Raw genomic sequence first — 23,527 nt, forward strand, 5'->3', positions numbered from 1 at the left:
TAAAATCGGTTCGTATAATCCTCGTAGCGGTTAAACAGAATGCAATGTTTGTCCGAATCTTTAAGCTATTTTTAGAATCAGTGCGCTGCGCTAGAGTTTGTCTGCGCTGGGAAATAAAACGTTAGTCATTTCGTCTAGAAAGCAAGCGAAGCCGTTTCATTGTAAAAATATTAAGGTTTCGGACGTCAGTTCTTCGTCGAAGTGAAAGGTCATAGGTTACATGACTAAGGTAAAATCCAATGTCAAAGGGTAACAACGGTAGATAAGGTGTTTTCGCCATCTAGTTGACAAAGGTCAACGATGCGCCATTCACCGAGCTGTTCAATTGTTTAATTCGGTGTATAGGTCAACCTTAAGAACAAGCACTCTGAATAATTTAAGAGATGATGTGTAGACAGACAATGACTGACAATAAATAAAGCCATTTAAGAAATCCCGTTAACTTTTAGTTCAGTTTTAAGGGAAGAAACTAGTCGGCAGACAACTTGCTGGCTATCCTTACTCACCCAAGAAACCAGGCTAGGTAACTTATTTTCCTTTCGATAATACCATGTACTTATTGATGTTAGTCGCCATTTGCACGTGCAAGTTTTCCTTGACAAGTTTTATTGCACGTGTAAATGAGGAAAAGTGGCAATTTTTCCCTTGTCAAGTCCCCTTGTCGAAAAATCTGATGTACCAGTTTTATTTTGTGAAAGAAAACTTGACAAGAAAAACTTGTTCGTGTAAATGAGGCTTAAAAGTTATGTGTAGACACTACAATTTTATATTTTCATTGACTAATTAGATCAAAGAAGGCTAATTAACTTTTGCTTTTCCTTTTGCGATGATATAGGACGGGTAGGAGGCTTCAAGTAGCAACACCTTTTATTGTATCATTTCAGGCTAGGAACATGGCTACCAAGAAGTTTATCTTTTTCCTGGCAATTGTTTTTCTAGCCTCTGGCTGGCAAAAAACAGAAAGCAAGTCTTTCAATGAAACGGCTCCCCAACCACGAAGCGGAAGCATAGAAAAACGATCCGTAGATCCTCTAAGTGTAATAGGTTTGGTGGTTAGCATGGCATCTGCAATTCAAGGAGTCGTTTGTACCTTTACCGATGTTTGTGGTGGTGGAGAAGTTACTGCGCAGCTTGATGCTCTAGAACGAAAACTTGATGCTATTGCAGATGATATTAAATCGATCAAGAAGGACGTTAAAGAAATCTGGAACGAATCTAAGAGAAAGTGGTATTTCAAGCATATTGAATACACCATGAACGAAAGAAGAAAGGTCATTCGAGAGTTGAAGGAGGACGACAAATCTGAGGTAGCAAAAGAAAGGCGCCAGCGATTCATCAAGGAGGTGCTTGGTGGAAGTGGAAACGATGAATACGTCGAAAAGGCACTCTTTCACCTTACTGGACTAGTCACTAAAGAGGAACTCGTCGAACACTACTTCAAAGCAAAGCTCGACAGCGGATTGGCTACCCACGAAGCAGCTAAACTCACATGGGTTTTCATCAGGAAATTTTTTCGATACCAAGAAGATGGTTATGCTTCCGTAATCTTTGCAGCTTCGATGAAGTACAAAAACGACAAAACCTCTTATGAAAAGGTAATGTCCCAGGTTTGTACTTGGTGGACGAAAGTTCGTGATCCTGAATACAAGAAGTACTGTGAAAACTTTGTAAAGGACCCCTATTCTGAAGACAGACGCAAGAAAGAAGAAGACCACATATTTGCAATGAGAGACCTGTTTATCTATCCGGTCCAAGAAGTAAAATCCGAGTGCACTGGTTTGGGGGAATCAGATGGCTTGCACTATGCTGCCGGTTATCTCTTCGTTTCACAGCCTGCACTGTCGAAGATCTCGGTTGTCAATCGTGATAATTTAAAGACTGTCAAAACAATCGACCTTCCAGGAGCAGAATGCGGGGGACAATGCCATCCACTGGACATATCTATAAATGCTGATAAAAAAGTCATGGCCGTAGCAGCTCATAGCAAAGCAAAAGGTGGAGACAGTTACGTTTTGATGTTCAAAATAAAGGGTGATTTTACAGACCCAACTGGGCTTTCCATAGAGCACTACTACACCATACCTCAGCTCTTCGAGCCAAATGGAAATAAACCCGACGTACGAGGCGTTGCCTTTTGTGGAGATCGTTTTGCATATGCAGACTACAACGGTGCAATCTATAACTGGAAAATGCGCTGGGGGCTTTCTGAACCAACACCATCGTTAAACGATCGCTACGACTGGTACCTCCACAGCTTCTACAACAAATATTATGGGAACATCAACTACCTTGGATGTTCGACTGGTGGAAACAACTGGGTGGTGGAAAGTAGCCGCATATCGAGAAGTGACCCTGCTGTAGGAGCCATACCTTCAGATACCGCAGCGAAGACTTCGGATTTCATCTTCAAAGAGATCGCACAGATGGTAGTCACAAAGGAAAGCTGGGATGAGATTAATGACGGACGCTCCCGCATGAGCATTGTAAAAGGTATAGCGATGGATTCTACGAAAAACATCTTCTATTCTGCCGACCAACTGGGACCAAAAAGCGTGGTTGGGATCTACGAACGCACATATGATGGTAAACGCCGCTTCATTCGTGAATGGGATTACAAAAAGGATTCACAGGTTAAGATATTTGATATGACAACGGATGCGGATGGATTCTTGTTCGTGGTTCAAGCAGGTACCTTTGGGCACAGATGCCTTCATAAGTACCACTACCAAGTGGATTTAGAGGACATTGAGATTAACTAGTCCACTTATAATATGACTAGATTATTACGCGCGCTCTGATTGGCCAAAAACCAATGAACTATTTCCCCATGGGCTGCACGCTCGCGCACGCTGATCTCAACGGACGCTCGCCTTTTTTCTCTAAATTTTCAAACCCGATGGCGTCAATAGCGCGCGCACGAGTGAGATGTGTGATATAACGCGCGCTCTGATTGGCTCAAATGCCTACGAACTATTTGCCCATGGATCGCACGGTAGATTTTTGGTCATATTATAAATCAGTTAGACGACAAAAAAGCGCTCGCCCATGGCGATATAGACGCACTTGAGAAAATATAAAGAACTCTTAACAAGCTAGAGTGTCACTCGGCTTCGCCTCGTGCCACTCTTTCGCTTGTTAATCGTTCTTTATATTTTCTCTCGTGCGTCTATATCGCCATGGGCGCGCGCTTTTATGTCGTCTAACTGATACTTAGGGTTTCTAAGATCAAACCATATCAATATACTGAAAAAGTATGAATCAAGAGAAATATATCAATATAAGTTTAAAACGTTACAATTAAGCAAGCATTCTAAGTGTTTTGATGTACCAAAAAAATACCAAAAAAATAAATGCGTTATACATTAGGATGTTTAAGGATTTGTTCATTTGAATGCATTTTTGTGTGATTTAGGAAGTCAAGCATGTTTAGGTAAGGATAGTCCATGGTCGAGTATGGAATCCCTACTGAAAGCCACACCGACTAAGGAAAGTCTTTTTGGTCAACTTGGCTCTGCATTAGCTCAACGCACTTTTAAGTTAAAACTTATAACTAGATTCTAAGACTAACAAGTATCAATAAAACGAGCCCGGCATTTCAGAGATCCCTTGGATACTGTAGCCTTACAAATGTTTATCGTAAAATATTGTAAAAACTGGAATCAACTGATTTATCGACTGTAGCGCGAGGACCTATAAAAATCTTGAAAGAAAAATCATTGTTTATTTTTTGGTGACCCAACTTAATGTGCAAATGAACCGTTCGACAATACTTTCAGTACTGATTCTAGATGAAGTAAATAGTTGAATGGTAAAATATTTCTTGATTTGAGTGATGCATCTCTAAGTTATGAAGGTTTACACTTCCAATTTGCTAATAAGTGTGACGTCTATTAAGGCTTAATCAAATATGCAAAATCGAACTGGTTCATAGATACAGTATTTAAAAAGCATCATTATTTTACTCATGGTTTACATGAAAGCTATTTTAAATTTGTATTTTCAAAATGGCCAGCATTTAGTGTTACTTGTTACAACAAACACACTCAAATACCTTACCTGACGTCATCATCATTAACATATTGGAAGTATAAACCTTCATAACTTAGAGACGCATCACTCAAATCAAGAAATATTTTACCAATCTACTATTAACTTTATGCAGAACCAGTACTGAAAGTATTTTCAAAGGGTTCATTTGCACTTTAAACAGGTTACTTACAAGGCCAGTCAAAACTACGTTCGCTCATGACCATTCAAAAAATTCAATATTCTGCAGATCACCTTTAAGTTTGTCAAGCTCTTTTTGCTTTAAAGGTACCAGTGGTAATCGCGGGGGTCCAACGTTCACCCCTTTCATGTTCATTACAGCTTTTAAAGTAGCTAGAGGAAAGACAGATTTTCCGGCTGTAAAAAATGAGAATGACGGAAATTATTCTAATTCATCCACGTCACAATGGGTTTTGGTGTAATACGTAATACTCAGTTTGGACGCTTAAAACGCGTGCGCTATTGTGAGTGTATGTCTGTGGTGGAACATTAAAAATTACGCTAAAAAAGGATATCTACAGCAATGAAAACAAAAGGCAAGGTTTTGTTGCATGTTACTTAGCAAGCTTGAATATTCCCGAAAACGGAAGGACAAAGGTTGGGAAACTTCCATATCGTTGTGACGTTTTGCTGATGTAATTCAAATCGCCCATAGTGCATTTCGAGTTTGGTATGCAACTTGCAACAAATAGTTGAATACTAACCATTGTCATTGATAACTTTCATTAGTGCTTGCAAATGATTCTAGAGGAGGAGACAGATGGCGTTAAAAACATATTACCACCGAAATTCATTTGCGGGGTGGGTGGGTGGGTGGGTGGCGGTGGTTGTGTGTGTGTGTGTGGGGGGGGGGGGGGGGGGGGATGGGATGGTAACCTATGGTTGTCTCCGCCGCTCGCCCTTCGATTACTCTGCAACCCAGGGCATGCAGGGGGTGGATGATTCTAAAGAGAACGAAGAAAATCAAACGAAAAAGAAGTTTGGGAATTATAGAAAGAAAGTTAAGTGATTCATGGTTCCGACTCAGAAACCAATCACACACACCTCACTCCAAAGCGCTTGAATACAGGGCAACGCGGGAAAAATATACTGTTGTGGTTGAGCTTGGTTTAGGAGTGAGAAAGGTCCTTAACGAAATGCGACGCTCTCTTACTTGGTGTTTTCTCGCTATCTCCAAGTCTCCTTTGTTAAACGCGTTAAAAACAGCACTTGCTGTTTTTCCCGCAAGGTTGAAACACCTGCAAAGAGTTACATCCCTCTTAGAAAAAAACGTTTTAGATTCTTTTTATCTATTTATCGGTTATAATATTTAGATACCAGCTGAGCGGTAAACGCGGCGCGCAAAGCATGAGTGGATAAAATCACCGGCCCAAAAATAGAAAAATATGCAAAAGTTGGGTTAGCCTGGGAATGAGGAAGAAGCAGCAAAACAGTCTAACGCGCTGTGATTGGCTGAAACAAAATTTATCGCTCAGCTGGTAGGGTGCCCATGTCTCTAAGGAGTTTTTCAATGGGGCCCTGTGAAAATTTGACAACTTGCGATATATAGCTGATGAGCATTCTGCACGGGACAGGATATGACGTCACCTTAAACACAGCAATAAGGGACAAAGCTGGAAGATGCATCTTTAAAATCTAATACTACAAACTGCTACCGCTTGGAAGATACATACACGCCTACACAAGAGACAGCACCCATTGCGAGAGCTCCCAGAATCATCTGTTAAAAAAATTCATTAATAAATATGTTATTTGCATTCTAGTTCATCCATTGGTTCGTCAAAACTCACTTTAGAAAGACACCTTTAGTTTATTTTTCTGGAATGTTTCAACTATGTCCATGCATTAACAACTTTATTAGTTGGAAAACAATTCTGTCACGATTTAAAGATGTGACAGTTTTAGGTTAAATTTTGCATCCTAAAAAATGCCTCCTACTCACTTCATAAGGTTCTAGAAGACAAAAGAATGACAAATTGACCGTCTGTAATCAGGAGGCTTTTTATCCAGAGAGGATAGAGCTGGGATGGGGGTTCCAATTCATTCAGCATTGACCTAATTCATTGTGGTGCAATGTTTTCCCATCCATTACCCTTGGTTTGAGATGTACCCATATTCATGTATATTCTCATGCACAGCTGTTAAACAAAGAAACCACACTCTAAGGAACGACATGTGGTCTGAAATGGGTAAACATTGCATCACCATGTCACATCCAGGAAAGAAAACAACCTTTTAAGTTTAATATTGTAAAACAGCACCAGTGTGTTTTGCTTCTACAAAATATTAACAAGATTGAGTAGATTTGACAAGGGCTCCATAAACAATACTATTTTCCCTCCTTAATAAATGGAAAAGGGGGTGTTTGATTTTTCTATGATATACTTTATCACCATTGACAACAACATACCCCATCTCCACCATACGACACTTGATATTTTCCCTGTGACAAAGTCAAGCTTCGTCCCATGTCTGCCAAATCATTATGAGAAAACTTTGCACCAATAAGTGTTGGGACTTTCTCTTGAGCAGCCAACAATATATCTTCAAGGGGAACTGGAAATAAAATTAAGCAAAACCGATGGATGGATGGATGGATGGATGGATGGTGGGAGGGAGGGACAGATGGAGGGAGGGAGGGAAAGAGGGAGGGAGGGAGGGAGAGAGGGAGAGAGGGAGAGAGGGAGGGGGAGAGAGGGAGAGGGAGAAAGGGAGGGAGAGAGGGGGAGAGAGAGGGAGAGAGGGAGGGAGAGAGGGAGGGAGAGAGGGAATGAGAGAGGGAGGGAGGGAGGGAATGATGGATAAATGGAGGGAGGGAGTGAGGGAGGGAGGGAGGGAGGGAGGGAGGGAGGGAGGGAGGGAGAGAGGGAGAGATGAAAGGATGGATGGACAGATGACTGACTGAGGAAAGAAACTAGAATACTCACAGTTAATATTAGTTAGGAAAGGAATATGATAATACATGATAGGCATGCTTGGTGCTGCCTTATAAACTTCCTGCAAATAGTCAGCTAATGCATCTGTAAAAGGCATGATTTACTTTAGTAATGACCAAGAAAAATGAGAAGAAAAGACACAAACTAGCAGAACCTGGAGATCCTGCTTTGTAGTATGATGGCGGCAGAACTGCAATACTATGTGCCCCTATGTCTTGTGCATGCCTTGCCTGTGGTAAATTAACAACATTATGTATTAGGGGACTTGCCATAGAGTAAAGGAGGTTTGGGGGGAGGGGACTGGATTTTAGGGAGCTCTTTGTTTTGCTGGCCCAGTATAAAAGGAGGACAAAAAAAGATGATGCCCTCTTAAGTTTTCATGCAGGAAATGAAAAATGACCCACCCCTAATGTAGAGTTTTATAGACAGCCCACCCCTTTTAACAAGTTCAAAATTGTGTGACCAGTCCCATACATATTAGAAGAGCCTTCAAAATGTTGTTATTTTCCTATCTACCTCCCCTCCTATGATAAATGATAAACAGTACATTACTAATTGCATGAAAACTATGCTTAATGGTCCCAGCCTGTGCTCCCCAATGAAGAATGAAATAGTCGAATAATTTCTCAAATGATATGTTTATACTAACCAGCTCCTGTGTATCCTTGATGCTCTCTGCACCAACCTGAATAATTACATACTTTAACCTTTTAAATGGAAAAAGCAAAGAATTTTTTAAGCAAAGGACAGTATAATGAGATTGGGAGTGAGCTAATGAAGTATATTAATCACAGAATATTATCAATAAAAGAACTGTCAGAAATCTCTCATTTTGATAATTGTTCATTATTAAAGCAAACGACACCAGAGGCCAGAGTAGGTCTTGGAACATGCTCCGAAGAAAGTTCTTAAAATGTGGTATCCAGAAATATGTTAGATTTCCTGCATTCTGGGGAGATATCTTGGACAAAAAAAAGGTAAAAATGAATCCCAAAATAAAAGGGGGAACATGGCCCCATCTGCCACCCCACCCCTCTTAAATCTATCTATGTATTACACTGTCTATTTTGTTCCTAACACTTCTCTTGTGTTCTGGCAATCCCTCATTCTGGCAATGACTGCTTTTTTGAATTTCTTTATAGGACCAATCAGGATCACTTTGGTTCAGGGGCAGATTCAAGGGAGGGGTGCAGGGGGTGCGTACCCCTCCCTGGTTCGACTTTGTGCCCCAGCTTCGAAGATAACCAATACTGTTTTTTTCCTTTGATTCTAAAGGGTGCACCCCTCCCTGGGTTTACTTTGTGCACAGCACCCCTCCCTAAATAAAATCCTGGATCTGCCCCTGTGGTTGTAGACAAAAATACTTAATTGCATAAATTTTACAATAAAATTAGTTGCAAAATCTCATAATACATACTTGTCTTTTGCTGCATTAACCCATATCTCGGCTAATTTTTTCCTTTCATCAACAGAAAATAGTAGGCACTCACCAGAGGTGCCGTTCACTGCATTAGGTAAAATAAAAAATCATTATCTAATGCTTCTTATAATGTGTCTGTGTGACATATTGTGAACACTGGAGTTGTGTAAACCTTGGTCTGAAGTACTTGAATAAACTGCATTGTGAATTGTTGCAATTACATTAAATGTTTACTGCTTTTCATTAAATTAGTCATCCCCTCCCCCTCCCCCTGTTATTGCCCCTCCTTCCCTTTACTGTATGCCCATAGTCTTGTTTATTATAGCAGTTAATATGGATGCATGCAAATGAGATGCAAATGAGACAACAAGCATTGTATCAGCCTGATAGCCTAACTTGGATGATACTTTAAACAAAAGAATATTTCATCGATGGCTCAACTGTAATAACAGATTTTCTCAGAGCTATTCAACTCAGAGGACAAAACAACAAAATTCAACTCTCATGAGAGTTGGTTTTTATTGTTTTGTCCTCTGAATTGAGCTGGGTTGGGAATATCTTGAAAGGGGTCTATATATAATTACTTATTCAAATCTTGGAATCATTTCTTATCATCTGTAGACAAAAAATTATTTCTCACCAAACACTCCTTGGCTGCCTCCTTGTACAAGGTAATCCACATACTTAGGTATCACATCTAAATTTATCTCTCTGCAAATATGCACAGGGTTAGTACATTGTTTCTATTATCATGCATATCAATTTATCTCCCTGTATATGTACAGAGTTAGGACGTTGTTACTATTATATGCATACTAATTTATATATATTCAGATATACAATCACTTGCCATCGGAGTATTGTATATTGCTTATGAAACATCTAGGTGTATACATTCATGTTCTACTATAATTTTTAAGATAAAGTTGAATTTGGCTAAGAAAATTGGAGTTAAAGTTTATGAAAATCAGGAGGATTTGGTATCAGATATACAACCTCCTCCACGGACAATGATTTCTATTGTGTTTTCCTTATTAATTATTCATGAGTTTCATAAAGACTCCTATCAATAGTATCATGAGGAAATTATAAGAATAATAAAATAGGAACAAAAGCTTTATATTCATATAGAAAGGAGGCTATATAAGTCATAAATCATTAATTTATAATTAAATGCCATTTACGAATTCCTACCCATTTTCGTGGAGTGGCGTAAATGGAGGAGTGATAAGTCCCTCAATCTGAAATAAGAACAAGGAGTCTTTAAAGCTTCAAACTTAACTTTATAGAATCAAGAACATGTTGACCTTTAATACCTTGGGATTTGCCATGTTACACGTGACTAATTCTTCTAAAAGGCTTCAAATGCAGCCGAAACTTGACCAAAAGATGAATAAAAAATAAGAAGACGTCTAGTGGTAAAACTTTTAGTAAAAAGCAGATTTTTAAAAGACCTCAAATGTTGCTTAACTTTAAAGTGTATTAATATGGAAATTCTTCCGTCAATGGATGCGCGGGCTTTCTGTGGTTTGTGAAAGTGAAGTAGCCTAAGGCCGAATGAGCAAAGCGAGGCTGTAGTTCCCAAGTCTCCTCTCCTGTCCTAGTTATCATCCATGAGAAGTGATCACAAGAATATTGCTGCAAGGAAGTTGTTGTCTTCTGTTTGGCGCTAATAGTTTTTTCCCGTGATCTTCGGTTACTAAAGGCCTTGAAATAGGCCAAGTAGGAATGAATGCTGCCATTAAGGAAGAATGTTGACCTCTTTGACGATTCTGACGAGCATCACAACACCTCAAACTCAGTGGATAATTCCTACTCTGCAACCACGTCGGAGAATAACAAGAAAAGAAAATTAACTAGTGAAGTTAAAAACGGGACCAGAACTGTGGATGCGGTCCAAGGTGATCTAAACCTTCCTCTCTCTAAGAGGCAAAAGTCTGAGTACAGTGTAGGAAAGTCGGAAGGATCTACGGTTCTGATGGCGGATCAAGAAAAGAGAGCTTTCTCTAAGTATGGAAACCATTTTAATCATGAATGGTCGCCAAATATGAGTATGGCCAATTCCTCGACGAAGCCAGGTCAAGCCAAGAAGCTGGTTATAAAGAACTTTAAAGGTAAATGTTCAACTAGCATCAAAAGTTCATTATTATATAGTAGTCCAAATATGTACCAAAGTCGAAGGCTTCATTTAGCTGTTATTAATGTAAGCATAAATGCTTTTATGATTTTATCTTTACTTTGATTCGTTCTAGTAGTATTTTGATACATTTTACTCGTCCTTAATGCCTTTCGAGTCACTCTTTTTTTATCACCAGTATCTTTTAGAAAAGTATTTATCAGTACTTCTTTGTATGAGTATCTTCTGATTTTACGAAAAACATTATTTTGTTTTAAGAATTGACATACGTAAGCTTGCATATATATATGATTGTATAATAAACATTTTGGTTTTCATCATCAGATCTTTCCTTTACATGAAACTTCTAACTTATATATTACATTTGGTATAATTGTTAACACTTTTGAATTCAGAGTGTCAAAGTTTGTACATGTAATTGTACGAAGTACATTATCATAAAAAGCTAACAATAGCTAAAGAGGTGCAGGTATTTACCTTTAAAGCTAGGGAAACAGCATGGTCCACACAAACTCAAATTCTCTGTTGCATCTCATCCTGCTTCTGTAAAAAACGTTAACTGATTGACATTTCTCGACCCAAAATCTTGACTGTACAAACAATATTTCTTATATGATTCTAATGTTTTCCACACACAGCAAAACCAAACTTGCCTGATAATTTTCAAGAAGCAACATGGATGAAGCTAAGAGAGGCAGTCCAAGCAATTCACAAGAAAACTTCAATAGCATATAGTCTAGAAGAACTGTATAAAGCAGTGGAGAACATGTGTTCGCATAAGATGTCTGCTATCTTATATGATCAACTCAAGGCTGAATGTGAGCAGCATGTTCGATCCAATATTGGCCAGTTCACTGGATATCCTTTTTTTAAAACATATAAGAATTCATATGCATTGTTTATAAAACCAATATACCGTTTTCTCGTGTGCATCCAAATTTAAAGAACTTGACGGGCCATGATACCAGAACAGGAGCTTTATAATTAGAATTGTCATACATTTTCTATGAATTTTTTTTCTATAAAAATTCATAAAATTGATTATTCTCCTCTTTAAATATAAAACTGGCTTCTCAATTTTACTAAATTTTCGTTTTTCAATTTTGTGGCCCGTCAAGTTGGATGGGCCCGCAACCTTGAGAAAATGGTCTATTGCAAAATCATTGTCATAAAAAACATAAAAAGCTGATACCAAAATTGTACATGCTAAGTACATTAATTAATCCCATTTTATCTAGTGACTCATAAACCTTTTCTGAGAAGCATACATGGTGCATGGTGGTCTAGTTTTGGTTCAAACATATTTCATTCATCATGCCTTATATTACATTATATTATATTATATTTGGTACATTGTTTGTACCAAAGCTAGACCACAATGAATCCTGTTTATCAAACTCTGAATAGGCCTATGAGATCTCAAGTGGGTGGCCATTACCTAGAACGGACTCATAGTGTCCTTTTTAGATTTTACCTTATCCTTTTATGGCTAAAAATATCAGCCAATCATATAACAATGTCTGGGCAGAATTAAAACATGTATCAAATCTTTGCTTTGCCGGCCATTTTGATAAGTAATATTGAGCAAGAAAGGAGGTAAAACTAATTTGGCCATTCATTTACCAGCAACTGACCAATCCACCCCCTGGATCTGCCATTGTTGTAGTCTGTGCTATGACATAAGAATGCATGGTAGCCAATCAGGAAGTAAGATATCGAACAGTTATTTTTTGATCTTGTTCCTTCATTGTATTTTTTTATCCTTAACTATTATCAATGATGCTATGGATAGCCTACTATATTTAACCAATCTAAATCATTGCTGGGAAGACCACTGTAGACAAATGGTAAGAAACTTATTATTTTGTCGCTCCGAACTTATTGGAGATTGTGATATATAATGTCGCATGTATTTTCTCTCTTGTAGATTATGATCAGAAGTATATTTCTATATCTGGACAGGACATATGTTTTACAAAACACATCTATATTGTCATTATGGTAAGAAATACAAAATTAAATTATTCATAATTGACCAAGCCCTGACTTAGATTAGCCCAGTGGTTGTGTCAAGGTTGGCTCTGTGAGTTAGCTTTGCACTGACTTTGATCAGCCCAGAGGTTGTTTTAGGGTTGGATCTGTGAGTTAGCCATGTCCTGACTTAGATCAGCCCAGAGGTTGTTTCAGGGTTTTATCTGTGAGTTATCCATGCCCTGACTTAGATCAGCCCAGAGGTTGTTTCACGATTTGATCTGTGAGTTAGGTGTGCCCTGACTCAGATCAGCCTATATTGTTTCAGGATAAATTTCAAAAAGTTATAAACTGGTTAGTGTATAATAATTGATAATATTAGCATCTGTTATACAATGATATTTGTGTGTACTGAGTATTGTTGATCTAATAGGGACATGGGACTGGACCTGTACAGAAAACACATCATGAGTAATGAAGTGGTACAGACAAGAACGGTCGAAGGATTATTATTGCTAATAGCAAAAGAAAGGTATGACTGTATGCCGAATCCAAATGCTGTGTGGCAAGCAATTTGAATAAGTATTGTTCTGCGCTGACTAGCAACTGACTAGCCTCATGTTAATGTGGAAACCAAAAGAATTTTCACGTTTATGAGAGTTAGTCAAGTTGCAATAGCTATTCAAATTGGTTGCCATACAGCATTTTACCAATTATTGGTCCCCATATTTGGATTCTGTGTATTGCTTGACTTATTAATACATTATATTGCTTTACATAAATTTCTTAACTAAAACTATTTTGTTTTACTAGACATGGAGAAGCTGTGGACAGATCTCTCCTTAAGAGTCTGTTAAGAATGTTAGCTGATATTCAGGTACCCACGTAAATGTTGATGAGAATTTTTCACACCAGGGCTCAAACGTTGCGCAGTAACAAAAGAATATATCAGGCATCATATTTTACAAGTTGACCTTATCCTTATCTTTTCTGTTACAAAAAGTGCTGGAAATGATATAGTTTGGCTTGTAACTTTCGAACCCACAAGCTTTTTTTATTGCAAAATCTTCTAAGGCTCATGAATTTCTTTAAATTGATTTGATTTTACCTTGGTAGATGTATGGAGATTCTTTTGAGTCAAAATTCTTAAAGGCAACAGATGTGCTGTATGCAGAGGAAGGCAACAGATATATGCAGGAAACAGATGTAAGAACTATCTCTTTTTTTCATTAATATTTTATCTTTTTAAGCTTCAAACTTCAGCTCATCTAAAGGCCAAAGTATTAAAAAGATAAATATACCACCCAGACATAAAATATCTCTTTATCTGGCATGTAGCTACCACATGTAAATGGGTGGGCCACTACAGGTCTAAAAATAGCAGATACTCAATGGCCAAACAATAATGACTGCTCACATCAAAACATGGTAACATGTGACCAGCTATTATGATTGGTCAAGAGCCATTGGGCCGAAAAAGTGCCATGTTTGGCAAGATATTGTCTGTTGAAGTCCTGGCCATTATTTTTAGGGCCCTGCAATTAAGTCATCGGCAGGAATGTCTAAACTGAGTAATTCTAAGTATATTTTATTGCTTCAGTGATCACTTTTCTTTTCTTAATTTAGGTCCCTAAGTACCTTGCACATGTAGACAAAAGAATACAAGAAGAAATGGACAGATTAATGCATTACCTGGACCACTCTACAAGGTATATACAGTACTATATTATTTAGACATGGTTATGGGGTATTTAAAATGGACATGCAATGCTATAACTTCGCAGACTAAGAAGGTTTGTTCTAATAATGTGTTAAACAGAGATATTTTCTCTTTTTTTCCTCCAGGAAACCTTTAATCCTTTCAGTGGAAAAACAGTTGATTGGACAGCACCTTTCAAGTATATTACAAAAAGGTAGGTTGACACCATTTATTCATTTCCATTCAGTTCAGTTCAGCATCTCTCCTTGTAGCAAAGTAATAGAGAGGCACATGTGTGCTGTGTGCAGTAGAACATGAGAGAATTATTAAGAGAAGCATGTTGATTAGTGTGTGTGTGTGTGCGCTATGTGCTCTCATAAAACACTCCAATCCAATCATAGTGCAAGATTCATAGCATTTATTTTATAAAGATAATGTATTAATATGATTTTATAATATAATTACAGGTTTTGATAGTCTGATGATAAGTGATCGTAGATCTGACCTGGCTCTCATGTACCAATTGTTCTCAAGAGTCAAGAAAGGAACAGAAGAGTTATGCAAGGCTTTCAGTTCCTTTATTAAGGTAGCTATGCTTGTTTCCATAGCAACTATAAGCAGCTTTGTTTGCCTGCTGACCAGCAAGTTAGAAGAATATTAAAATGTCAATGCAAGAATATTATACTCACAAGAGTTTGTTGTGGGTTGAGTGTGAAGGTTACAATGTCAAGGGTTTCATGTCAAGGGTCACTATATTGAAAGTTAAGAAAATACTTGAAATACTGTACTTTTTCTTATCTTTGAAACAACTAAGCCATTTTTGCATTAAAAACAAAATTCATAACCATTACATTAACACATCTTATCAGTTTACACACTTGAAGAACCATTAGTTTTCAACTTTTTTGTACAATGTACAACTAATTCTTTATTCGTTAAACGTCTTTATTCTTAAATACAGAAACAGGGAATGAGTATTGTTCTAAACCCAGAGAAAGATAAGACAATGGTACAGGAGCTTCTTGACTTCAAGGATCAGTTGGATGGCGTCATTGAACAATCCTTTTTAAAAAGTGAAAGATTTGTTGTTTCTATGAAGGTAATTTGTTGTTTTTTGCTACCTGTTTGAGGTTTTCCTGCTTCTAAATAATTAACTTTGGGGACTAAAAATCTCATAAATATTTCGACAACTCTCCTATATACGTTTTGCCCCATCACTTGTCAGCAGCCAAATTAGATGGCAGGAACAACACAAGATAAAAAATAGTATTTATTACGAGAAAAATAATTCAATGCTTGTAAATAAAGCGTTTTTATTTTCTGGCATCCGAGAAATGTCTGCTGGCAAATGATTGTGCAAAACCTCTAATTTATACCCCCCTCCCCCCGACCAAAAAAAGTTTTTAAACATGTCTTTGTATATTTTTTTTACGATAGGAGTCCTTTGAAGCTTTCATCAATAAGAGACCAAATAAACCAGCTGAGCTGATTGGTAAGTTACCTTCTCTTTTCTCAGACTATTCTTCAGCTTCTTCTTCCAGCCTTGACTTGATAGCACATTATTACTGATCCAATCACTTTTATTTTGTAGCAAAATTTGTAGATTCAAAGTTGAGAGCTGGAAACAAGGTAAATGATCACAGTCATTTAAACAGGATTTGATTCCTTATCTATGCACTCATTGAGACAAGAGTGGCGGCATGAAATCGGGTAACAGACTATCGTCAATCAAAGACAGTACCTTTACATACTCTGATCGATGACAGTGTATTGAGCACCCCATTTCCCTATCACAACTGTTGTCTCAATTAGGGTGTAGCAAATTAAACGGTAGTAAACTAGTCCTTGGCTAACTTGGATATTTCTGTTGAAATATCAAAATGAATAAAATAAAGTAAAATATTTTCTTGCTGCTGAATGGAAACTCATACACACAGATAAGAACCAGAGAGATTTTGCTAGGGGTATAGATTGTATTACTTAGTTATATATATCTTTTCTTCACAGGAAGCAACAGAGGAGGAGCTTGAGAAGCTGCTTGACAGGATAATGGTATTATTTAGATTCATTCATGGTAAGTCATTCATTCAATCAACATAACTAAGGACAATAATTTAACCAATCTATTTAGTGTGAGGATATTCATAGTCAACAGTTTTCATGTTTTGTTTATCATTTTATAATATTTACTCTCATGTCAGATTAATGGTGGATACAGAATGCTTCCAAGGGGGTGACTGTTACCTAGAAAGGCATTACATAGCATCCTTTTAGATCTTACCTTAACCCAAAGAGTGCAGACTAGTCACTCAACCCCCCCCCCCCCCCCCCATTCCCCTTGTGTCCACCTTTGCAGATGTACTCGATGATCTATTTCAATTGCAGGCAAAGACGTATTTGAAGCATTTTATAAAAAAGATCTTGCCAAAAGGTTATTGGTTGGGAAAAGTGCATCAGTAGATGCAGAGAAGTCTATGTTATCTAAACTAAAGCAAGAATGTGGTGGCGCATTCACAAGTAAACTTGAAGGCATGTTTAAGGACATGGAACTCTCTAAAGATATCATGCTTCAGTTTAAACAAGTGAGTAGAAAATTAAATGACAGCTGCTTAGGGAAAATTCAAAATTTATGGGGGAGAGGGCTATGGGGATTTTACTGTTTGAAATAATACTTTTTTGGGTAACCCCCCACCCCCCCCCCCCCCCCACTCACTCAAACATAACATATTTTCATTGATCACCAAACTCCCCAAATCACAGGCTTTTAGTTGACACAAAATATCATAAATATCTTAAATGGACTATTATTATTTAATGGATGATCACCTTAAATTGCAAGGCATTGGTTGCACAAGGGACAAAACTTTTTAGATGCTGAAAATATGCTAAAATGACAATTCAGTGATCATTGAGAAAACTCTTTTTGTGCTCATTTTTGAATCCATCTGTTGTCAAATTGAACTGATAATGTCTGTCGTCATCATTACTGTAACAAAGCTTTGTCCATTTGCCCTCTGGATTACCCATGATGCCTTGTGATTCAAGATGGCTGTTGCATTGGTATTGACACATGTTGGCTGGTCATACATAACACAGTTACCAACGAGATGTAAATAGCAAACTTGATAGCTGCTGTTTGATGTACGACTTATTTCGTTACCATCCATTACTCTCTTGTCAATACTATTGTTTGTTACCTTTTGACCATTCTTTTTTTTTGCTCAACCTTATTTTCTTCAGCACATTCAACATCATAATTTGCCAAGTAATATAGATATGAATGTCAGCATTCTAACCATGGGATACTGGCCTACATACTTGCCAATGGATGTACATCTACCCACTGAGGTAAAAATCACTATTAGAATATTATGAAATATTAAGTGATGGTACATTAACCATTGCCATAGAGAATTCCAGGTCACCCTCCAATGAGAATACTGTCTATTTGTCTTTTTTATAAATGGTACTTTTGATATTGCAAATAAGAAAAATGCGGCCAAGAATGAAATGCTATACAGAGGACTACCGTGTTCTTGCCATGAGCATTTCACAGTCATACGATAACTGCTGTATAGCCTATATGCCATGAAATGAAAATATACAGTTTGTCTTAATGATCTAAATCAAATGACACTCAACATGTTCTAGATGGTTCAATATCAAGAGACATTCAAGAGATTCTATCTTAGTAAACACAGTGGTCGCAAACTACAGTGGCAAAATACTCTTGGGCATTGTGTCGTCAAGGCTGATTTTATTGAGGTGGGTATATCGACAAAAAAAATCTTTAGTACTTATGTGTCAAGCTGCATAGTTGGGTAGCTTTTGGTATTTCTGGCCAGGACCTTAACCTAACTAACTAAAAAACCTAACTTTTCCATGGGCACTTTTCATGTGGCAGCCATGTGTCATAAACTTGGGTTGTAAAGCCATATAACTCGTCTGCGACGTAAAGCTTACCAGTCAATAGTCTATTGTCCCTCAAACATGCCTGCCAGATGAAACTGCCAGTTTAAATAAGTAAAATAAATTATTTGAATTTATAAACCAAACGAACTCAACGCCATAAATCGAAAAATATAAATAAGATGTTTGTTTTTTTAGGGCTCGAATGGTAATCCCCAAGAGAAGAAGGAGCTTCAGGTGTCACTTTTCCAGACACTTGTTCTGTTGCTATTTAACGAAGGCAATGATTACACTTTTGAAGAAATCGCTCAAGCTACAGGTGTAGGTTAGTAACACTTAAGAGGAAAGGTCAAAGACAAAGCAAGAAGAAACTTAAAAAACAAAGCAAAAAGAAAGAAAAACGAAACAAATAAAGAAATCATGAGAAATAAATCAAAAAACAAAAAAAAAAAACAAAAAAAAAACAAAAACAACAACAAACAATCCAAGCAAAACCAAAAAAACCCAGATGTTGAACATGTAGAGTGAAGTAATTAAACCCGTGCAATAGATAGTTGACTAACACTCATTAGTAGACCGTAATTCCATTTTTTTCTCTTGTGTCTATTTAACTATTACACGTTGACTAATAATTTTTATTTCACGGGTTAAATGCCTTCAATCTAACTTGTTATGTTATCATCATGAACTCGCAAAATGCGGGAGAAATTTTGTATTTAGCAAGTGGCAAAAAATTTAACTAGTTAAGTTTTGCGAGTATGGCCACAGTCCAGAAATTGAAGGACTGAAAAGTTTAGAACCTACATCATGCAAGTTAAGCTTGTTATTCAGCGCGTCCGTGACTTTGAAATTTTTGCTAATGAGAACAAAACTTACTAGCAAGGACTTGCTAGTGGGTTTAAAAGTTATTTCGTGCACTGTGTAATAAGAACATCCATTTGTTTTGCAGAGGATGGAGAACTGAGACGAACGCTTCAGTCACTTGCATGTGGGAAGGCTAGAGTCATTAAAAAAAGACCCATGGTAGGACTCCATTTAAGATTTGATTTACACTACAAATACACATGTTTTTTGTTGCATACCTTAGTGACTGATTTGAAGTCTTCAACTAATGCTCATTTGAAAATATATTGTATGTTTAACAGGGCAAAGAAATCGATAATGGTGACGTGTTTAGTTTTAACAAAGATTTCAAGCACAAGTTAATACGTATCAAAATTAATCAAGTACAAATGAAGGAAACGGTAAGTCAGCTAGTCAAATACAAAATAGTGCAAAGCAAATCTCCACCAACCATCAACCATCAATTAGATATCTTACGTACCTTCATAGTGATTATGGAGCTTGTGACGTTACTCTTATGAAAAAAACGACTTCCAGGTTCAAAACGAAAACCAGTTATGTAAAGATTTTTCTTACTCTTTCTTCGTGACAAGATTTGTTGCCCAAAGTTTTAATTATTTCAGGTGGAGGGTAAATCATCGAGAACATTTTTTAGCAATTTTTTAAGTAGTTGGACCCAGAAATATGTCGTAACTTTAAAACCCCTATATGGATTTTGTTTTCACTTATTCACAAACAGAATGACCAAAAGGAAAAGATCGCAGAAGATTGAATAAAGAGTACACATATGTGTTCAGATGTTCAAGCGACATTTCGTTATCTCTATTTATAAAAATGATCAATTTACACTGATTGTTTTATTTAGCCTGAAGAAAACGTGAACACTACAGAAAGAGTATTCCAAGATAGACAGTATCAGGTACGACATGTGACGCTTTTCTACTAGCTCCTTCTCAGTCTCCCTCCTTCTATTACATAGTTAGATTCGGGGGGGGGGGGGGGGGTCCCAAAAATGTGTCCAAACGATACCTATTCTTTATTTCTTTATATAAAATGAAATTGTAATTTTTGTACATAGATCAACCAGAGTGGTACTTCTTTCTTGTTATTCATTTTTATGATATTTATTTTATGTGATACCTTTCTTTAGATCGACGCTGCCATCGTGAGGATAATGAAGACTCGTAAGACACTCAATCACGCTCTCTTGGTGTCAGAAGTATACAATCAGCTCAAGTTTCCTGTCAAGGTGAGTAAATTAAGTATTACTTACATGTAACCCTAAGTAGATCAGTTTTTATAGGGGGCCTAAAATTTAAAAATGTAGTGGATATTAGCAAGAAAGGACTGGGGTACCCCTCTCTCTTTCCGTCGTCCTTGAACGCTGCTGTTAAAGACTTATTCAAGTAACAGCTTTGGGGGTAACTCATTTGTCATTCCCTAGAGTATCATTTGCATGAGAAGACACATTAATTATATGGAAAAAACTCAAAGGAAGAATCTTACTCTCCAGAGAATGACACTTGGCCTGAAATGGGAAAGTATTATGCCCAAGTGGATTTGGTCCATTACCCCTTTCCAAAAAATAATAATAATTGCATGTCCCTATGTCCTTTAGCGTCCATAAACCTTTTGACTAAAATAGGACGAGTTTTTAGAAAGATAGCAAATTTCTTTTTGTACCGGAGAGCTTTGAGGTAAAACCTACTATTTAACACTGTTTAAACACCAATTATTTAACACTGTTTTCGAGAAAGTACTCATGTCTTTGCATTCTGTTCAACTGCAGCCCACAGATCTAAAGAAGCGAATCGAAAGTCTCATAGAACGTGACTACATGGAGCGTGACAAGGAAATAGCCAATCAGTATCATTATGTTGCGTGATGTCTGCAAGAGATCTGTATCTATTGATGGTGTTTTTTCAGTTATTGTGAAGCATCACGCTATATTTACAGTGTTTGTGTTCCGCTAATTCATACTGAGGAATGTTAGACTTGTCAGCCAGCAAGTCGATACCTGTAGTCAAGTATGACCTTCATCGTGGCAAGTTATTACTCTAGCTTTGCAGATATCTGTGCCTTCAACGACTACAAACACTTATTGATCAATGTCACCTTACTTGAACCGCAGTATATAGGAGAAAGCTTTATTACCAACAAGAAACTATTGCATATCATTGTCACTTTTCTTTAACCAATCTGGCAAAACTGAACTGAATGAATGATAACCAGGTCGTATTCCTAATGCTCGTAAAGTCTTTTTAAATCGTTTTGCAAAAGCTCAGCTTATTGTGTGACCAACTCTACCATCAATAGTACTGACTCGACTCCTACTTAAGAAAGGGTAAAACTTAGTATTAGCACCCATTAGGACGTTTGCATGATGGCGATTATTTGACTCCAACTACCAAGATGCTTGGCAAATTTTCTTTCTTATTCCAATTCGTGTTGCCTCAAGAGAAAAGTAAGACAATTGGTGGTTATTAACTAAACAAAAAAACGTGTGCAAGGCATTCTGGTAGTGGTAGTCAAATGACGTCATCATGCAAACGTCCTATACAGGAATATATTTGAGTTTACTTAGTACTAATGTACGTCTGACGTGCTAGGTGGGTTCTCCCAGACAACAGAGGGTTACTAGTTGCAGAGCTGTACCCAAAGGGAGGGTTGCTGAATCATTTGAATAGAGCTTCTCTTTATCTGATAAACACTTGATAAACAAATATGATGAATAGCATAAAATACTCAGTGGAAATAGTCAGAGTTGAAAGCATTAATAAACTAAAGGACTGTTTTTATTTATATTTGTTGTATTCGATGCTCTTGAAATCTTGTGCCTGGAATGTATGGTGGGTCTTATTAAAGTGCACCTAACCCCCGATACAATACTTTCAGTATTGATTCCACATAAAGTGAATAGTTGAATGGTAAAATATTTCTTCATTTGAATGTTGCGTCTTTAAGATATGAAGGTTTATACTTCCAATATGTTACTGACTGTGACGTCTACCCCAGACTTACTGGCCTTTGAGTGTATTTGGCAAGTTATTGGCTTTGCAGTGAGTGCATTTGTTCTAATTTTAATACCAAACATTAGCCATAATGAGACTTCAAAGTTACGATAAACATAGTGGAAACCTTGAGTATTATGATGATACTTTTTAAATACTGTTTGTTTGAACCAGTCAAAATGTGTATATTTAATGAATAATCAAGTAAAGAAATATTTCACCATTCAGCTATTCACTTTATGTAGAATTAAAGTGCACTTTAAAGGTCCATTTAAATAACACGGTTGATTTTTGAAGCGATGTGATCACGTGCGAATTTGAAAAAATAAAGAATTGTCTTGTTTCTGACGAGAAATTTGTCCAGGTAATCTTGGTGTCCAGAATAAAACTTTACACTTCAATCCTTTACCATTCTCGCTGCTAAATAGCTTGAAAAATTGCACGTGTAAATGGACCTACCATCATCACGTAAAGCGAGAGCATTGCCTCGCACTCCACTCCAAACGCTTTGATGTCACTGACCCTTACTTCCAATCGAAATATCAAGAAAAAAATTTAACCAGTTATTATTTATTTTTAGACTTATTACTGTCGCCTGTGGCAGCCAAGTCTAAAAATGCGTTCTCCGTATTTTCTTGCGTCAGAAAATGCCAAAATTGCGCAATAGTAACCAGAGGTCTTCACGGCACAAGCCAAGAGTCCTTTGCGGACATATGATACAGAGATCCTGTGTAAAGTCGACTGATTTATATTCAAGTGGCAATTGCCCATCAATGTCTAATTTATTTAAGTGATTGAATGGGGTGGGGGTGCGAATCATGAGTCGGAAATTAATGTCTACGCATACTTTTTTATTCGTTAGTTGCTGAAATTCAAGGCTCAGTGGTGGATTAGGAATTACTCGGAAAAATAAACTGACCAGGCATTTTTCTCTGTTAAATTTCAATTGACGGATTTGGGTACTCAAAATTAGAAAAGCTTCACTATTCTTTATTCTATTCTTTCAAAAATCAAAAAAGAAAAACGGGAAAAAAAGGACTCGAAAAGCGTGGTGAGTAGGTATAATATTTAGGTCACCCATCCAAGTACTAACCTTCCTCAGACGAGCTTGACTCAATATCTTGAACGACAACGATTTATCCACTGGACTACGGTTCCAGGTGAATCAGCATAACAATAGCCGTGAAAACAATGCACCGAATAAACTAGACTTTTTAACATTTTGTTTTCAACCGATTCCGTGCGTGGCAGAGATGCAAGGGATTAGCCGATATGGTCTGGGGGCCGGCTGGTCTCTCCCCTGATGCTTCGGCTAGAACATTTTCTTGCGTAATTCGTACACCCAAGGGCAGAAGGATTTAATCGCCGTCAGGTCCGAAGTCCATACGACGCCTCAGCTCTGCGGATGTCTCGGGGGTATGGCAAATTAGAATCGATTTTTTGAAATTTTTTTTGGGTTGGGTCCGAATCCCACTTTATCCACATAAGATTTTTCTTTCTTTAATCCATTTTTTATTAGATTTAATTCTTCAACGATAAGGCAATCTTTTTAGT

General features: G+C 37.3%; 3 protein-coding genes across 4 annotated transcripts; 2 read left to right on the plus strand and 1 right to left on the minus strand.

Moving 5' to 3' along the window:
- The first annotated feature begins 454 nt into the window (after nt 1–454).
- LOC116307533 (uncharacterized) lies at nt 455–3,780 on the plus strand. The gene is made up of 2 exons (XM_031717809.2): nt 455–523; nt 885–3,780. Exon 2 carries the CDS (start codon nt 894–896, stop codon nt 2,757–2,759), a length of 1,866 nt encoding a protein of 621 aa, XP_031573669.1. The 5' UTR covers nt 455–523; nt 885–893; the 3' UTR covers nt 2,760–3,780.
- Nucleotides 3,781–4,156: 376 nt separating this feature from the next.
- On the minus strand, nt 4,157–9,911 carry LOC116307528 (N-acetylneuraminate lyase). Of its 2 annotated transcripts, XM_089025957.1 has the most exons (12): nt 9,720–9,911; nt 9,598–9,644; nt 9,044–9,114; nt 8,401–8,488; nt 7,633–7,690; nt 7,138–7,213; nt 6,975–7,067; nt 6,458–6,603; nt 5,721–5,767; nt 5,201–5,285; nt 4,752–4,791; nt 4,157–4,404 (listed from the first exon to the last, which is right to left on the minus strand). In XM_089025957.1, exons 1-12 carry the CDS (start codon nt 9,732–9,734, stop codon nt 4,244–4,246), a joined length of 927 nt encoding a protein of 308 aa, XP_088882083.1. In that variant the 5' UTR covers nt 9,735–9,911; the 3' UTR covers nt 4,157–4,243. The 2 variants fall into 2 exon arrangements, with proteins under 2 accessions (XP_088882083.1, XP_088882084.1); XM_089025958.1 differs by lacking the exon at nt 6,975–7,067.
- A 102-nt stretch (nt 9,912–10,013) lies between these two features.
- On the plus strand, nt 10,014–21,764 carry LOC116307527 (cullin-4A). Its single transcript, XM_031717803.1, has 23 exons — nt 10,014–10,517; nt 11,179–11,398; nt 12,318–12,387; nt 12,468–12,541; nt 12,945–13,043; nt 13,325–13,388; nt 13,628–13,717; nt 14,138–14,220; nt 14,357–14,424; nt 14,678–14,796; nt 15,172–15,309; nt 15,648–15,702; nt 15,802–15,839; nt 16,218–16,284; nt 16,596–16,792; nt 17,451–17,558; nt 17,862–17,975; nt 18,318–18,444; nt 19,069–19,142; nt 19,265–19,363; nt 19,828–19,881; nt 20,113–20,211; nt 20,752–21,764. The coding sequence occupies exons 1-23, from the start codon at nt 10,136–10,138 to the stop codon at nt 20,845–20,847; spliced, it is 2,535 nt and encodes an 844-aa protein (XP_031573663.1). The 5' UTR covers nt 10,014–10,135; the 3' UTR covers nt 20,848–21,764.
- The last annotated feature ends 1,763 nt before the right edge of the window (nt 21,765–23,527 follow it).

This window comes from Actinia tenebrosa, unplaced genomic scaffold (assembly GCF_029948245.1).
Source record: "Actinia tenebrosa isolate PJP-AT-01 unplaced genomic scaffold, QUT_ActTen_1.0 PGA_scaffold0__85_contigs__length_37466705, whole genome shotgun sequence".
NCBI classification, from domain to species: domain Eukaryota; kingdom Metazoa; phylum Cnidaria; class Anthozoa; order Actiniaria; family Actiniidae; genus Actinia; species Actinia tenebrosa.

Bases quoted from the DNA above. Each gene is read 5' to 3' on its own strand.
- LOC116307528 (XM_089025957.1), bottom strand. The intron at 8,489-9,043 runs GTGAGAAATAAT...TACCTAATGCAG, and splicing joins AGGCAGCCAAGGAGTGTTTG to TGAACGGCACCTCTGGTGAG. The intron at 5,286-5,720 runs GTATGTATCTTC...AACTCTTTGCAG, and splicing joins GCTGTCTCTTGTGTAGGCGT to GTGTTTCAACCTTGCGGGAA.
- LOC116307533 (XM_031717809.2), top strand. From the start codon at position 894: ATGGCTACCAAGAAGTTTATCTTTTTCCTGGCAATTGTTTTTCTAGCC.
- LOC116307527 (XM_031717803.1), top strand. From the start codon at position 10,136: ATGCTGCCATTAAGGAAGAATGTTGACCTCTTTGACGATTCTGACGAG. The intron at 12,542-12,944 runs GTAAGAAATACA...TTGATCTAATAG, and splicing joins ACATCTATATTGTCATTATG to GGACATGGGACTGGACCTGT. The intron at 16,793-17,450 runs GTGAGTAGAAAA...TATTTTCTTCAG, and splicing joins TCATGCTTCAGTTTAAACAA to CACATTCAACATCATAATTT.